Source organism: Artibeus jamaicensis, unplaced genomic scaffold, assembly GCF_021234435.1.
Source record: "Artibeus jamaicensis isolate MK-2021 breed Jamaican fruit bat unplaced genomic scaffold, CSHL_Jam_final scaffold_612, whole genome shotgun sequence".
In the NCBI taxonomy this organism is placed as follows: Eukaryota; Metazoa; Chordata; class Mammalia; order Chiroptera; family Phyllostomidae; genus Artibeus; species Artibeus jamaicensis.
The window spans coordinates 1,933,311-1,949,108 of record NW_026522049.1 but is presented as its reverse complement, the minus strand read 5'-3'; the positions used below and the strand labels follow the sequence as shown (position 1 = coordinate 1,949,108).

The 15,798-nt window shown below is 54.1% G+C and overlaps 1 protein-coding gene across 4 annotated transcripts in view; it reads left to right on the top strand.

Moving 5' to 3' along the window:
- The window catches only part of ADAMTSL3 (ADAMTS like 3), a 143,075-nt gene extending 130,921 nt beyond the window's left edge, over positions 1–12,154 (top strand). For 3 of the 4 annotated variants that reach the window (XM_053658971.1, XM_053658968.1, XM_053658969.1), the window contains 6 exons: positions 2,153–2,335; positions 3,895–4,078; positions 6,758–6,953; positions 7,877–7,980; positions 9,422–9,636; positions 10,315–12,154. In XM_053658971.1, the coding sequence (XP_053514946.1) occupies positions 2,153–2,335; positions 3,895–4,078; positions 6,758–6,953; positions 7,877–7,980; positions 9,422–9,636; positions 10,315–10,421 (989 nt within the window). In that variant the 3' untranslated portion in view covers positions 10,422–12,154. Of the gene's footprint in view, positions 1–2,152; positions 2,336–3,894; positions 4,079–6,757; positions 6,954–7,876; positions 7,981–9,421; positions 9,654–10,314 lie in introns of all 4 variants that reach the window. The other variant, XM_053658970.1, reaches the window with a different exon arrangement.
- The last annotated feature ends 3,644 nt before the right edge of the window (positions 12,155–15,798 follow it).

The window sequence follows — 15,798 nt, the reverse complement described above, 5'->3', positions numbered from 1 at the left end:
ATGCGGTTCACTCTGAAGAGCAGCATCCCTCACGAATGTCCTGCGTGGGGGCAGATGGAGCCTGCGGTGGAGAAGGGGGGGTGCGTCCTTCGTGCTGGGAGCATGGAGATGTTTTCTGCGACACCGAGGCTGTGAACTTGGTTTCTTCGTCTCATCTATTTATAGCGGCTCCCTTTTTGGCGGTTCGCCTGCTGTGCATGGTTTGCCTCTGATTTTATCGATGGGCAGCGTCATGTCCTCATACAGCCTGGAGGGACCTGATAGGGACTTACGCTTGTAGTTGTCCTGTGGGAAGAAATACAGACTGTCCGAGGACTCCCGTTGTGGCTGGAGCAGACTGTTGTGGCTGGAGCCAGCAGCCGTTCGCAGGAAGGACCCGTGCGGCACGTGGCGATGAAAATCCAGCATCCTAGAGCGGTTTGAACAGGCCAAGGAGCTGACAGTGAGGAATGTATTTCACCGGCCTTTCGGGAATGAAGGAAATCTGTTTTTAAACACCGACTGTTTTAAAGACGCCCGGAGGTGCGGGCTTTTCGAGAGGGCCGTTTCCTAGTCCCTCCAGGCCTGGACTGTTTTTTTCCCACAGCGGTTGCCGTCCAGGAATAATCTCAGCATCTCAGAGAGAGAGAGCGTACGGGGTGTTTCAGCGCCGTGTGTCTTGGGGGAAATAGCCCGTCTTTGGGGTTAGATAAATACGTTGAAACGTTCTCTGACATTGTACAGCTGTTCAACAGAGCAAGCGTGTGCAGGTTTGGGAGAGCAGCGGTCTGAAGGGTCCCCTGGAGTGTCCCCTGGGCCCTTCGGTGCTCCAGGAGTGGTCGCCCGGGTCACGACGCCTCTGGATGCTTCCTTCCACGGCCCGGAGGACCTTGGCCTCCCTGTGCGCCTATGAGAACTCGCCGGGTTTTGTTTTGTGCGCTGCCGTCCCTTGCACGGGAGGACGCTCACTGTCCAAACCCAGTTGCCAAGCCTCGCCGTTCTCAGGGTCAGGTTCAAGTGTGATTGTCTCCGACCCCTGCGGTTCCCCAGTTTGCAGCCCGCAAAGCCCCCAGTGCCCACTCGTGCCCGTCCTTGGGGGCTGACTCTGCCTCTGGCTCTGTCTCTCTTTTGCTCTCCATCAACCGAGAGGCAAAACCCACTTTCTGTACTAGTTCCTGCTCATAGCAAGACATCCACCATCACCAAGCATTTGGCAAATTTTTTATGAATGAAAAAAGTTTTTTATTGATTGTTTTTTTACAGTGAGGAAAGGAGAAGGAGAGAAACATCAATCTGTTGTTCCACTTACGGAGGCATCATTGGTTGATTCTTGTATGGGCCCTGACCGGGGATCGAACCTGCCACCTTGGCGTATTGAGATGATGCTCTTAAGCAGCTGAGCTACCTGGCCAGGGCTGTGGCAAATTTTTAAAGCAAGACCATAGATTCAGGGGTCACGGCCGAGGCACCCAGCGTATCTTCTTTCAGTGCATCGCCTGCTCCCTGCTCTCCTAACCCTCATCCTTCCTCCCCTTCCTTTTCCTCACGTTTGGGGGAAAGAAATTCTTTCAGTTCCTGGTGCTCCCCTCTGTCTCCAGCGATGTTACTTACAGTCCCCGCCCCTCAGGACACCCACCCAGACACACTGTTTTCTTGTTCCCTGAAAGGATCGTCTTCTACAAAAGTGCTAACGAACAACACCCATTTCCCCCGAGCAGTTCACACTCCTGCTGAGGAGGAGCACCGCACTGTGTGCGCACAGAGAACAGCTTAAAGATGCACGTTGGATGCTTCACTTTCCAAAGACTTCTTTGTGACCACCCAGCCCTGGGGACAACTGTCTGCACTTTCACCCAGGCTTCACCGGTTCCTCTTTCCTGACCCCCCCCTCCCAATGTCAACTTCAAACGCCTCTTCCTTCTGTGCCACCCGCTTTGGCTCCGCCTCCTCAACAGGACCCGTAAACCAATCAGGTGCTCCATGGACCACGGGAGCCCTTTAGGGCCCCCGCCTGTTGTAATGAAGCTACAGAGACAGAGATAGACATTTTCCCCCATTACAGGTGATCAAGCCCCTCGTCCGAGCCGTGCCCCACATGCTTGCTTGGCAGTTTTGGTCATACGGTCCATTCTGAAAGGACTCAGCCTTTGTCATGTTTGTTTTTCTTCCGAAGGTGTCCCTCGGCCCACGGTTAGGTGGGTGAAGAGAGGGGGACCTCTGGGTGACAACGTCTCCGTGCTGGTCAATGGATCCCTGTGGCTGCAGAATGTGTCCCTGGAGAACAGAGGAACCTATGTCTGCAGGGCCACCAACGCGCTCGGGAAGGTGACAGCAACATCGGCCCTGCACCTGCTGGGTAAGCGTCCACTTTGGGCCGTTCTTTGAGTACTCCCCAGTCCGTTCCGGCTGCTGCCATGAAATACCGTGCACCAGGCGGCTTCTGCACACCAGATGTTTAGTTCTCACGGTTCTGGAGGCTGAGAGTCCAAGAGACCAGATGGCCACAGATCCGTGGCTGGTGACAGCTGGCTCCCTGGGTCGAGTCCGCACCTCCGGGCTGAGTCCTCAGGTGGCGGAAGGAGGGAGGGGGCGCCCTGGGGCCCAATCCCACTCATTGGGGCTCCGGCCACGGAGACTGGTGACCTCCCTACAGCCCCACCTCCTGACACATGGGGTGTAAGTGCAAATCATCTGATTCGTGAGACGAACGCAAGGATTAGATGAAAAACTGAGGTTTTTACAGTGCCTAATTTAATACCTATCCTTGGGAACGTTCTCCATAAACTTGGATATTTATAAAAATTGTTTGAAATGAACAATGACGCTAGGCCCCCCTGCTTTGTAAATGATGCCACATGCAACTTAGGACGGAAATGCAGACATTGGGGAGGAACAACTGGAGAACCGCTTGGCGGTGGGAGGGAGCCGGTGGACACGGCTGGTAGCTGTCAGCTGCGGTGACGATTACCAGGGAGCCTGGCGCCTTCTGTGATCCCACACAGATCTGCCCTCGTCACGTCCCAGCTCATCTCTTTACCTCGTGTCAAAGGGGCGGGAGGGGCCGTGGGCAGTGGGCGGAGAATGCCAGAGCGGTAACCATGGCGAGGGCGGTGGTCGGCTTCCGCTTCCCGGAGGCCACTCCCCATTTCGCCTGCCCAGATGTCTTCTGGGAGAATCATTTGTGCCGCGGCAGGACGAACCTGAAACTTAGAGTCAGCGTCGGTGGAGAAGGAAGAAGGGGTGGCAGTGCCCCTTTGACCTTCCTACTCAAGCCCTAGTCCTTGCAGAGGCATCTTACATTCTCCACCTGATCCACTTTTTTTAGTCCTCACTCAAGGTTATGTTTACTGATTTTACACAGAAGAAGTGGGGGGGCGAGGGAGAGAGAAAAGAAACATTAGTTGGTTGGTCGCCTCCTGTGTGTACCCTGATCAGGGATGGAACCCACAACCTTTTGGTGCACGGATGATGCTCCAACCCACTGAGCCACCCAGCCGGGCCACCTGGTCCACTTCTGAGACACTGAACCCCACCGGAGCACCCTGGAGAGGCCGCCCGCCCCGTCCTCCTCCCGGCCCTGCTGGAGAAAGCTGAGGAGGTTCCCGCGGACCTGCTCCTCTCCCTGGGATTTTTCTGGCGGATCCAGCTGGCCTACCAGAGCCCCGTCCCAGGCCGTGGTCCAAGGGCCCCCTCCTGGCCGCCACTCACACCAGTTATTACCCTAAGTTCATCGGGGGAAAATGAGATTTGAAGGACCCCCTTGCCCTCCATGACCGCTGGCTCTCTGTGTGCTGTTTAAAGAAACAGGCAGCAGCTCAGCAGAAAACAGCCCACGGTGGCCCTCGGCCAGGTCCTGTCCAGCCCAGTGTCGTGTCTCGTTTGGGGCTGTCGTGACCTTGCACTTCCTTCCTGCAGAGCCCTTCTGGAAGCCTGGTAACTGGACACCGTGTTCTGCCACCTGTGGCCGCCAGGGAGGCCGAGCGCAGAGACCCCAGTGTGTGGTGGCCGGCGGGCAGGAAGTGGGCGAGGCCCTCTGCAGCCACCTCCAGAAGCCCCGCGCCCGGTGGCAGCCCTGCCACATCCGGGACTGCCCCTCGAGGTACGCGGAGCCCCTCTTCCAGTCTCATCAGTGCTGGGTATTTGCTTGTTTTTTTAATATATATTTTTAGATTTTATTTATTTTTACAGAGAGAGGAAGGGAGGGAGAAAGAGAGGGAGAGGAACATCAGTGGGTGGTTGCCTCTTGTGCACCTCCTACCGGGGACCTGGCCCGCAACCCAGGCATGTTCCCTGACTGGGAATAGAACTGGCGATCCTGTGGTTTGCAGGCTGGTGTTCAATCCACTGAACTACATCAGCCAGTGCTGGGTTTTTGCTTATTTTAAAAAGCACCATAATTTGGACTCTGTGCCAGGCATTCTGCTAGAAGACTTGGGTGGGTCACGTCACAAGTGCCTGGGAGGTCGACGTAGCCAGTTCTCCGTGTGACAGGTGGGAAACCCGCTGAGGTTACACGGCCTGGTTTCAGAGCCTCTGCCTATAGTCGCTCCCCAGAAGCAGCTTCCTGCCGCCCGGGGGTGCTGTCTGCTCCTTATGATCATCCTCATAGAGCTGAGCTCGGGGGCTTCCTTGTGTGCTCTGTAGCTCACCAGACCCCACTCCTGCAGGTAAAGCCACAAACAACCTTTCTATGGAATAGACGATACAAACCAAAAAATATTTAAAAACACCTGAAATCAAACTCCTGCTCAACCCACCCTGTACCCGACCGACGTCCCCAGTGCCTTCCAGATGCCCCTTGTCCTCCCACGTCTGTCCATTCTCGTCCATTTCCACTGTCACCCTGGGGTCCACGCCATCCTTGTTCCAGGAGCCTCCTGGTTCTCCTCTCCCCCCCCACTAGGGGGCGCTTTCCACTCTGTAAGCAGAATTGTCTTTTCAAGCACAGTTTTGTCATGATTTTACCTCTTCTAAGAGGAGCGCCTGACACACGACAGGTGCTCAGCGAATGTTTGCTGCCGGGTGGAATGAATGTGTGAGAGACTCAAGATCCCTCCATGCTTGGGCCTCAGGCTTCTCATCACTTCTCTCTTCCAGCCTGGTTGTCTGCACTCCACCTGCACTGGGGTTTTTCTTTCCCTTAGTTGTGCCATTCTCCTTCCTGACTCAGAGCCTTTGCACATTCTGTTCCCTCCACCTAGAACACTGTTCCCCCTCTTTTCCCGTAGTTATTTCTATGCATCTATTTTTCTGGGAAACCTTCTCTGACTTCCACCCTCCAGCCTAAACCAGGGCTCTGTGCTCTGTGTTTTTTATATTTCCTCGTTGTTCTTCAAAGCTCTTATTGCAGTCAGTCTGTCTCAGTCTCCCACTGGGCTGTCGTTTCTGTGACAGCAAATCTGTGGCTGTTTGGCTCCACACTCTATCCCTAGACCTTAGCACCATGCTGGCCTCAGTCTGCACTCTCTGAAAATATGTGTGGAGGGAGGGAATGAGTGATTTTATAGCCTAGTCCCTAGCAGATAACTGACCAAAATATTTGGCACCCAAATCTACGAAATGGTAATAATAACAATGATAACAGTTGCATTTACTGAGCGCGAACCTACGAGGCAGGTACTGTCGCCCCTGTTTTACAGAGAAGGAAACAGAGGCGTGTTTAATGCTGTACTGCCCCCGCCCTGCCATACCCAGAATGGGTGACAGAGGTCGTCGACCCCAGAGCCCCTCTGAATGGAGGGGGAGGGGTCTTCACCAGCCTGTGGTTCTCTTCTCAGAACATGGGTTCTTAAATATGTAAAAGGAAATGTTTTTCGTTTCAAGGAAAACCAGTGATACTGAATCCAGTTTTGAACTATCATAAAAATGTGTGCTATTGTAATGGGTTCGCCTCTCTGGTGACGCCCTAAAGATGAAGATTTAGTGGCAAATGACTTCTGAAGTGGTGGTGACGTAAAGGATATGTGGAGGCGCCCGCCTCGATTCTGATGCCCCACGAAAATATCTGTTGGCAACAAAATCACAGGTTTTGCTACTACTACTGTGCTTTGTGCCTTTCATTTTTATAATTCAGGGAAATGTGCCATTGCCATTACAGCTGCGTGACAAAGATGCCATTCTTCCCCATCCACGTCCGTGGTCCCCTTGGGGAAGCTCAGGTTTGAGGCCTCAGGTTAGGGTCCCCCTTGCCCCAAGATCCCAGGTGCAGCTCAGACGCCTTCCAGAACAGGGTGCCCAGTGCCTCCCGGGTGTCCCCTTCCGAGTTCAGTCTTCTACCACCACTCAGGTGTGACTTGAGGGTCAGACAGACCCCGGCTCTGTTGGCTTGTGACCTACTCAGCCACAGCCTAGCTGTTTAACCCCATGGACACCGGTGTCTCCCCAGTAAGAATGGGAAGAGCGTGACAATTACATAAGGTAAGGAGTGACTCTCTCGCTGAGTGAACAGCCACATAGTGGCTTTAAAAATAGCATTTTCTCCCCTTTGGTTTCAATACATCAAAATCTACCTTTCTGACATTTCCACCTGATTTCATCTCCTGCTCTACCCTCTGGGGCCACACAGGTCTCTAATACTTGCTGACGGCTCTACCCCAGCCCGTGTTGGCCATCTCTCCTTGGTGACCCCGTTGCCTCCCTGAGTTGCATCTCTGGGAGTGAGGCCGGGCATCGTCTGTGTCGCGGGCCCTTCCCACAGAGGCTGGACACGTGCTCTCTGAGATGCGGCACTGGCCCGCCATCCCAGTCCTCACTAAGCTCCTATAGTTTTCGTCCCCAGGTGGTTCGCCAGCTCGTGGTCCGAGTGCTCCGTGTCCTGCGGCACAGGATTCCGCGTCCGGCGCGTGGCGTGTAAGCGCACAAAGGCCAGCGGCTCCGTGTGGGCGCTGCCCGCAGCAGCATGCGACCCCAAAGGCAAGCCTCCGGGGAGAAGACCATGCACCAGCCACCCATGCGTCGTCGAACCGGGGGGCCAGGTAGAGCTCAGCACCGCCCCCATCATCACCCGTTCTTAATAGACTTTCAGCTTTTTTATTTATCAGTGACACTTGACCGTCCGTGCACTGTGCGTCAGGTGTACAGCACAGCGGTTAGACGGTCCTGTGGTTTCCCAGTGATCCCCCCGTATTTCCACTACCCTCCTGGCCCCCCCCCCAGTTATTACATGTTCTTGAGTCTATTCCCTATGATGTACTTTTCATTTTCTGTAGCTACCAACTGTACTTCTCAATCCCTTCACTTATTTTTTTACCAGCCACCCCCAGCAACTATCTGTTCTCTGTGTCTACGAGTCCGTTTCTATTTTGTGTGTTGGTTTATTTTGTTCTTTAGATTTCACACATAGGTGAAATCATCTAATACTTATTTTTTAATTTGGGGGGGATCTGATCTGTCTCTAAAACAAATGTGTGTGTCTGATGTCAGGGGTCACATTTGAAAATCACAGGGTCTCTCTGGCTTTCCGTACGACAGTGCACCGAGGTTGGGACCTTTGGCCCCCGGAGCTGCGAGGTGGCCTGGTCTGGGGCGGCAGAGAGGTGCGGGCTTCGAGGAAAGGAGCAAAGAGCACTAGCTACGTGGGCAGCGGAGTGCCGACCCCCTGGTCCCAAAGGCCGCCTTAACTAATGTTACCAGAAAAGCATTTGGAAACAATTTTCAAGCACTGTGTAGGGAGCTACATCAGTCTTCTAGGATGGCCTTAGCAACATACCACAGACTGGGTGCCTTCCACAGCGGGAATTTATTTCCCCGCAGTTCTGGAGGCTGCTCAAGTCCAAGATCACGCAGGATCACGGTGCTGTTGGGGCAGTTTGGGTGCTGCCTGTCTACCCCTCTCTGGCCTGTAGGTGGCGGGCGTGAGCTCACAGGGTTGCGTCCCTGCGCTGTGCTTCCCTTCCAGTGTCCTGGACGCTGCCTGAGCCAAGCGGCCGCGAGGATACAGCAGCATCCAGTGGTCTGTCAGCACAACAGCTCGGACTCCGGCTGCGAGGATGGAAGAAACAGGTAGCAGCCCGCGCCAGCAGCCCCTCCCGCCGCCCCAATAGTGTGCATTCCAGTGGAAGGAAGTAATGCGTGCTACTGATCGTTCCACATGATGTGGATGTCGAACGTCCAGAGGCATGAAGATGTATGCAGAGAGGGCGCGAGATTTCTTATGAAGACGGGCCCAGCCCACACGTGGGCACGACAGTTTGGTGTCCTTTTAAACATATATTTTGTGCATTCTTTGAATATTTCTTTAACCTTCTGAGTAGAGACGCTGATCTCTGTGTCGGGCGACAGCTGAGGGGCACTCAGTGTCTGCCTTGGTGTCTGAAGAAACACAAGTTTGTCCAAAGAAAGACAAAGGCCCCCTCCCGTGGTCCCCCCCCCCATAAATCCCATAACCAGTTTGCTGTGAGTGTTGTGTAAACGCTTGGATGGAGTCTCCCCCTCCTGGCTGATCTGGGCATTGCTTCCCTCAGAGAATTTCAGGGTATCACAGTTTGATCTTACTACATTGCCAGTGTAGTTTCAGCGCTCCTTGTGGAATCCGAAGGGGGGATGCACTCAGACCTCAGGAAGGACTGTAACCAAGGCAGGAGTGGCCGTGCGGGGCTTTTCACCCCTCATTTTTGCAGCTCTGTTTCTGCTTCATTCTTTGTTCTTTCTGAAATACTGTCTCTTCTTTTTTCCCCACCGCTCTCACCTGTGTGGCCAAATAGGGCCCCCACCACCCCAGACTCCAGCAACTCCCAGATTCACGGGAGAGAGACAGTTATCGAACCAGTCAAGCTAGTGTGCTTTGACGGTCAGCTTTGGGGGGGAGGGGGCGGTGGGAATAGACAGTCCAGGAGCCCTGGCCTACAGAACAAGGGCACCCACCCCAAAGTGGCCCCACCAAGGTGGCTCCAAGGGTAAAAACACCTCTTAAAAAATCAGAGAGCGTTCATTAACTTCCAGTTCTGTCGTAAAGCGGAAGGAGCCAGAGGCAGCTTCCTCCTTTGCAGTGGTCTCCGTCAGGTCTGACTGCAGGGCCTGCTGCGGCCGGAATGCACACGACAGGATTTCTTGTAGCCTACTACATGGCGCACATGCAAATTCATAGCTACACGAGAATATAAACGTGTGCCCCAGGTGCTGATACAGACAGGACTGAAAGTGCGCTGACAGATTTAGAGTGTGAGTCATTCTTTCCTTCCTGACCCAAATGCGTCGTTCGAGGTGCGTGCCGTGAGTTGGTGTGGGAGTTAGTGGTAACATGCCGTCGCTGCCTCCGTTACGGCCATGGTAGCCCCGCCATGAGCCCTGCAAACCCGCTTCCTGATACCCTGGGCGCTAATCATCCAAACGTGTGATACGTTGAAAATGTGGTCCGCTGAATGGCCTGACTCCCAGCAAGGAGTGACGCTCACTTTTCCCGTTTTTCCTTTATTTATTTATTTTTTTGCTACTTCCACATCAGATCTACGTCTGGGAGGGACTGCTCGCCGGGGGCCTGTGACGCGTGCTGGCACGCTGGCCCGTGGAGGCCCTGCACGGCGGCCTGCGGCCGGGGCTTCCAGTCCCGGAGAGTGAACTGTGTGCACACCAGGAGCTGCAGGCCCGTGCCCGAGAGGCACTGCCAGCCCAGGAAGAAGCCGGCGTCCTGGCAGCACTGCGGGGGGCCTTCCTGTGACAGTATGTACCCCTCCCAGGTATCACGACTGCCCCCCCCAAAACCCTGCTTCAGCCAGACCCTCACGTGGGTACCTCGTCAGTGTCGTGTCTGAGGGCTCACTCAGGGTGCACCTGGCGTGTGGGACGGGACATGAGCTGCTTTGACGTGCGTGCAACACTGTGCTCTTCAGAGACACGGCGGTTGAGTCAGTAGGGCTCCAGGGGCACCGCTCACTGCCTTCTAACAAGCATGGGCTGCGGCTGCGCCTGGTAGTCTCATCCCTTCGACAGGGATCCGTGGACAGGACTGAGCAGGTAGCAGATGCCCTGATGTTACTCGGGAAGTTTGATCATACATGTATTTCTGTTAGGGGGAGGGTCATGGCCTTCGTCAGTTTTACAAGGGGCCTGGGACCCTGCGAAAGCCAAGTGGTGCTGCTCTGGGTGCTGAGAGGGGCAGCCGGGGCCCGAGGGGCCGCGAGGTCCCTGGGGAGCGGGAAGCAGTGCCCAGCAGCGGGTGTGGTGCACTTCCGACCGGCGCAGAGCGGCCGCCCGGGCACAAGCCCACGTTCTCCCCAGTGCCCGGCGCTCTCCACCTGTGCTTTTCACAGAAGCCGACGGTGTTTGGCTCGGCCTCTTCATCAGCTGCGTGTCCAACGCCCATGGGTTTGTTTTCGCTTTGTTGTCTTTTGTTCACAGGGAACTGCACAGACACAACTTACTACTGTCCGTCTGTGAAGCATCTCGGTCTGTGCTCGCTGGACCTGTACCGGCGGAGGTGCTGCGCATCCTGCCGGGCCCGGTGAGCCTCGGGAGGGGCGGCCGGGCTGCTGGCTGTGAGGACGAGACGGGGCGCCCGAGCTCTCTCCGCCACGCAGCTGGTCCGCACGCGTGCATTTCTTCAGAAACGCTGGGCCCGCCGTCCCATCCTGGTCCAGCCCCCGCCGTGAGTCTCCTTGTTCTCCCGGACCAGCCCGACGCGCGAGCGGGACCGCCTCGGCTCCCTCTCAGCAGGCGACACCAAGGGCCACCCCTGGGAGGCCACATCCTGCTGCTTCCCAGGACGCGCGGACGAGATAGCGCACAGCATCCGGGGCCTTGGGGACACCACAAGCGACCACAGCGATGGCTTCCTCTTCTCTCGAGTGTGGCGGTTTCTGAACGTTCATAAGGCAGTTACGTTGGTAGAAGCTCTGGCCGGCACTTCCTCCTACGTTGGCCCTTGTGGGACTTCTGTGGATCCTTCAGTTTCATCTGTGAGAAAAGAGACAGTCACTCTGCCCGGGCTGGAAACACCGACTGGTCCCAGGATCGTCCAGGTGGGGGGCACCTGGTCCTCGCTCTTCGAGAACCCGCTGCCGTTTTCACAACTGCACGAACCTCCCCAAGACCCAACAAGGCCCCTTGGGAACCGAAGGAGAGCGAAGGGCAACGTTTTCTACTGACTTTGAAGTGTAGTCGACGCTGGAAGGGCTGTGAATGAAACTTTCCGAGTGCTACTTTCTTGCACACAAACAGAAAATGAAAGGCTGATCACACCTAATTTATGCATAAAGTGGTATTCCTGAGGGTTTTCATTCTGGAAAAAGTATAAGAAAGTAATCTAAATATGAAACATGGGAGTTGAAAAAAATTGTTGATGGTACATAATTGTTTTTTAATTGGAATTCATTTTTTTTTTTTTTCAGCAACTCCAAAGCGAGATCAGAGTTAGGCTGGAAGTTACTGGTAGGCCGAGGGTTCGAGACAGGGTTTGGGGACTGCGTTTAGAGTGCGTTTTCGTTTCAGGATTGGGTTTGGTTGGATTGGAAGTGGAGTTAGGGTTGCGGCTGAGGGACCGAGGGCTGGGGCCAGGTCGGCTCAGACTCGGGTTGGGTTCCCTCAGGCCAGCGCTGGCGTCAGGGGTGACGTCCAGGTTTGGAGTCAGCGTTGCTGCCGAATAGTTTGGGTGTCGCCGTAAACCGTCCGTTCTGAGGCTGGTTTAACACGTTACAGGGCTCGGTCCCGCACGTTGCACCAGGTACGGCTTTCGCTGTCCCACAACCCAAAATAAGTGTTCCTGCGTCTTCAGTTCATTGTCCCAGCAGCCTGTACCCACGACAGCAAAGGGACCCGAGGAAGCGGGCAGCACCGGATCTCATCCCTGGTCACTCGTAAGTGAGCGGCACGTTTGGCTTGTCTGTGGACACCCTCACTGGGTCTCTGCACCGGGTCCGAGTGTCGGGGCCCCCCCACTTCAGCCTCGCCGACACTGTGATGAACACTACTGTACGTGGAGGGGCGGCGGCCGCGATGGGACGGGGGCGTGGCTCGGACGCGCCAGCCCCGCACCTCACCGAGCATCAGTCCGCACTTGACTGTGGAAGGTTTTTAAATTAAGAGAGAGACCGTTTTGTAAGATACTCTTTGTATATACTTTATAGGACTTAAAGGTGCAATATTTTATTTTGTACAGTGTGTAAGAAAGACATGGGGCATATATTTTTCTTATTAACAGAATTTCTTATTGAGTAGATTCACCTTTGTATTTAAAATTGCTAGGTTTTGTCTTTATCCCGCAAAGGACATTCCTGTGTACTGTATTTTACTACTGTTCCTATAACAGAAGAGTCACATTTCTCGTTCATGACCCTTAAGTAACTCAGAAATAAACTTACTCTGATTATTCCACAGCATCCTCATAAATGCAGCTGGCTTATTGGCGTTATGTGTCTTGGTGGCCGTGGGTCTTGTCACCTTGGCTGCCTCCTTGCGATTCTAGGACCAACCCTGGTGGGTCCGAGGCCCCAGCTTGTGCTCCGTCCTCTGGAGTGTGGGTGACGAGATCCGGGCCAAGTCATACAGAAATGCCTCTGACTCCCTTATTGCCCTCCCTTACGTTCTGTGAATCAGAGTGAAAAGGAAGTCGGGGGCAGAAGGGGGGGGGCAGTTCCAAGCAGACACAGCCTGAAATAGGACTCGAGGTGGGCAGCTGTCCAGAGGGCTGGTGGCGGAGCGGACACCCTTGTGTTTCGTCCACCGTGAGCAGTTTGGTGACTGAGGCGAGAGGTCTGCACCTGGAGGCGCGTCTCTGCCTCCCAGGCCTGGGTGTCGTGCTTTGGGATTAGCAGTGAGTCTAACAGACCACAGTCATGGTCTTGGAATTGAGGTTCCCCTTCATTTGCCTTCACTCAGGGCCCTGGAGCGGCCAAGGTCACTTGTGGAAAACAGAACTCAGTCATTTTGCAGTAACGTTGAGACCATGTGACCCTGATGTGGCTGAGCCATGTGGGAGATGAGCAGGTTCACATCTCAGGTGTGTCCACCGGAGGCATTCGTCATCGTCACTCTTTCCCCCTCCTCCCTCTCTCCCTCCCCTCCCGCTCCTCTTCCTCCTCCTTCTGTTGTTTTTAAATTTCCACAGAGGCCCACACAGGTTCTACAGAGTGGGGGGCATTATCAGAAGATAATATTTCCTTCATTGCCGATTCAGAGAAATTTCCCCAACAACTAAGGATGTGGAGTATCTCTCCATTTGCCATCTTTTTTTATAGGTTGCTTGGTGTCCCCTCCCGGCCGGACTTCAGAAATAGGATCTTTGCAGATGATTCAAGATGTGACTGTGGGGGGGATGCTGATGTTCGTGAGAGTCCTATGTCTGTGAACACCAGTGTGACTGATATTTGCATAAATTCAGACACAGATGTGTGCAGACAGGGCGAGCACCACGTGACGATGAAGGCCAAAGTCGGCAGGCCAGGGAGCGCCAAGGACAGCGGCACTGCTGCGGAAGCCAGGAGAGAGCAGCAGAGCAGACCCTGCCTCGCACGGCCCTGCCCACACCTGTGTCCCTTGGACTTCTCACCTCCGGAACTGTGAGACGGGGCTTTGCTAGTTTTATTAAACCGCCCGGTTCGTGGCATTGGGTTACAGCAGCCTTAGCAACAATACCTGTCCATATTCTTTGGCAAAGTATCTGTTTACATCTTTTAGCCATTTTCCCTACTGTTGAGTTTTAGAAGTTCTTGCTATATTCTGGATATATGTCCTTCGCAGTGAGTTTTACAGGTCAGGAAACAGGGCTCAGAGAGGGAAAGGCGTCTGTGGGAGGTCACGTGCTGGTCTGTCTGGGGAAGAAGACCCGGGTCCCATTGTGCGGACTGTGGCATCCGTCACGCGTGCCGGCTGTAAGCCTGTCCTGGCCACGGTGCCTCGCTGACTTCCGCAGTGGCTGCAGGTGAACGAGCTCTCGGTGCGGGTATCGGAGGTGACAGAGAAGCAGGCCCTGGCCACCCTAGAAAGCAGTTCTCCGACTGCCGTGATCACGGGCTGGTTGGGGGGTGGGAGGCGTCGGTGAGAGTCCTGAGTCCGTGGCGTGGGGTGAAAATGGGCACATCTGTGTAAAACATCATGGAGTGAGGGGGTAAAAAGCTGAAGCCTTGCCCTGGCTGGGTATCTCGGGTGGTTAGAGCATCGTCTTGATACACCAAAGTTGCAGGTTCAATTCCTGGTCAGGGCACTTACAAGAATCAACCAATGAGTGCATCAGTGAGTGGAACAACAAATTGATGTCTCTCTCAAGTAAATCAATAATTTTTCAACAAGATTTTATTAATTTATCTTTAGAGGGGAAGTGAAGGAGAGAGGGAGAGAAATATCAATGTGTGGTTGCCTCTCATGTGTCCCCTGCTGGGAACTGGCCTGCAACCCAGGCATGTGCCCTGACTGGGAATCGAACCTTGATCCTCTGGTTTATAGGCCCGTGCTCAATCCACTGACCTACACCAGCCAGGGCTAATTTTTTTTTAAAAAGGTAAGAATATCAAATTATGGACAGGTTAGCCTAAATAAGACTTTATTAAAAGCTTTATTTTCCAGAGAAGATTGGGTATGGATGGAAATGACTTAATGAAAATTTACTCCTTTGCTGATGCTTTCTTTATTCACGTTGCAGAGAAATATAAAATCTTATATATCATAATTTTAACGACTACGTACAAAAGTAAATTAAAACAAACTACTTTCAAATAATCAAAAGTATTTTAACCAAGTGCACTTATTCTCAATTAAGTACATAGTTTGAAACAAATTTAAAGCTACAGATGACTAAACTGTAGTTTAAATCCTATTTTCCCACAATGTAATCATTTACCTAAAAGTACACACAGTGAGAGTTTGACTCCATAGGAGGTTTTCAGCACGGAGGGGCACAGTGTGTTCGTTCTACTTCACGGGGACCAGAAGGACAGGGGTGTGGCCTCATGCTGAGTCCGGTCCTTCCAAATAGTGACTCTGGGCATGACAGTCAGGCGCAGGACCACCCGAGGTGACCCTGCAGGTTTCTCCAGAGCTGTCAGTCATGCCTGAAGTCACTCAGCGAGTGCTTTGTCCAGGGAACGCTGTCGGTCTCCACTTCGCTGTCCCCCATCCCCATGCTCCGTTCTCCGTCACGACTTCTCAGGTGGTCGTGGGACCACAGAGGGGATGGTAGGACTCACAGGTCATACCTCTCACAGCCGGACACAGATGAGCGTATCCCCCAGTCCCCGCTGAGGGCAGGAAAGGATGACCGAGCAGGTAACTCCCGAATTTGCAAAAGGAGAAGAGAGGAATGGCTCTTTGGCGGCCCCTGACTTTCGTTCGGGGCTCTGACCTCCAGGGTCACGAGGTGTCCTGTGATCTGACGCACAGAGCAGTCTGGGGGAGGGGGCAGGGCACACGCCTTCCCCCAGATGCAGACACGGAGGCTCAAAGACAGGAGTCGCTCGCCCAGGGTGGCACGAATGGAGTCGGATGCCATTGGAACCTGAACCGAGGTCCTCCGATCTCCCGACGGCAGGGCCTCTCCTTGCCACACCACGGTGACACGAACCAGCCTGAACGCTGTGAGTGGCGGCCACCGAAACTCAACTCTGTGCACCGTGCTGTGCGGATGCCTCTTCAGGAAATTGTCTTTGGGGGAGGAATCCATGTATCATTTCCAGTGGTCGTATGGACAGCCCTCCTGTGCTTAGAGGATGACAGCTGTCCCGCAGGTCACCGTGCGGCCGCCATAATTACAAACACAAGTATAAATGACAGCCGACTGGAGACAAGCTACTACAGAGTGTATTCGAGACTGATTCCGATGGGGACGTACACCATTCGGCTTTCAGAAGCACCGGCGAAAGCACAGGGTTGGTTACAGGTGTAGCGCCAAATGGA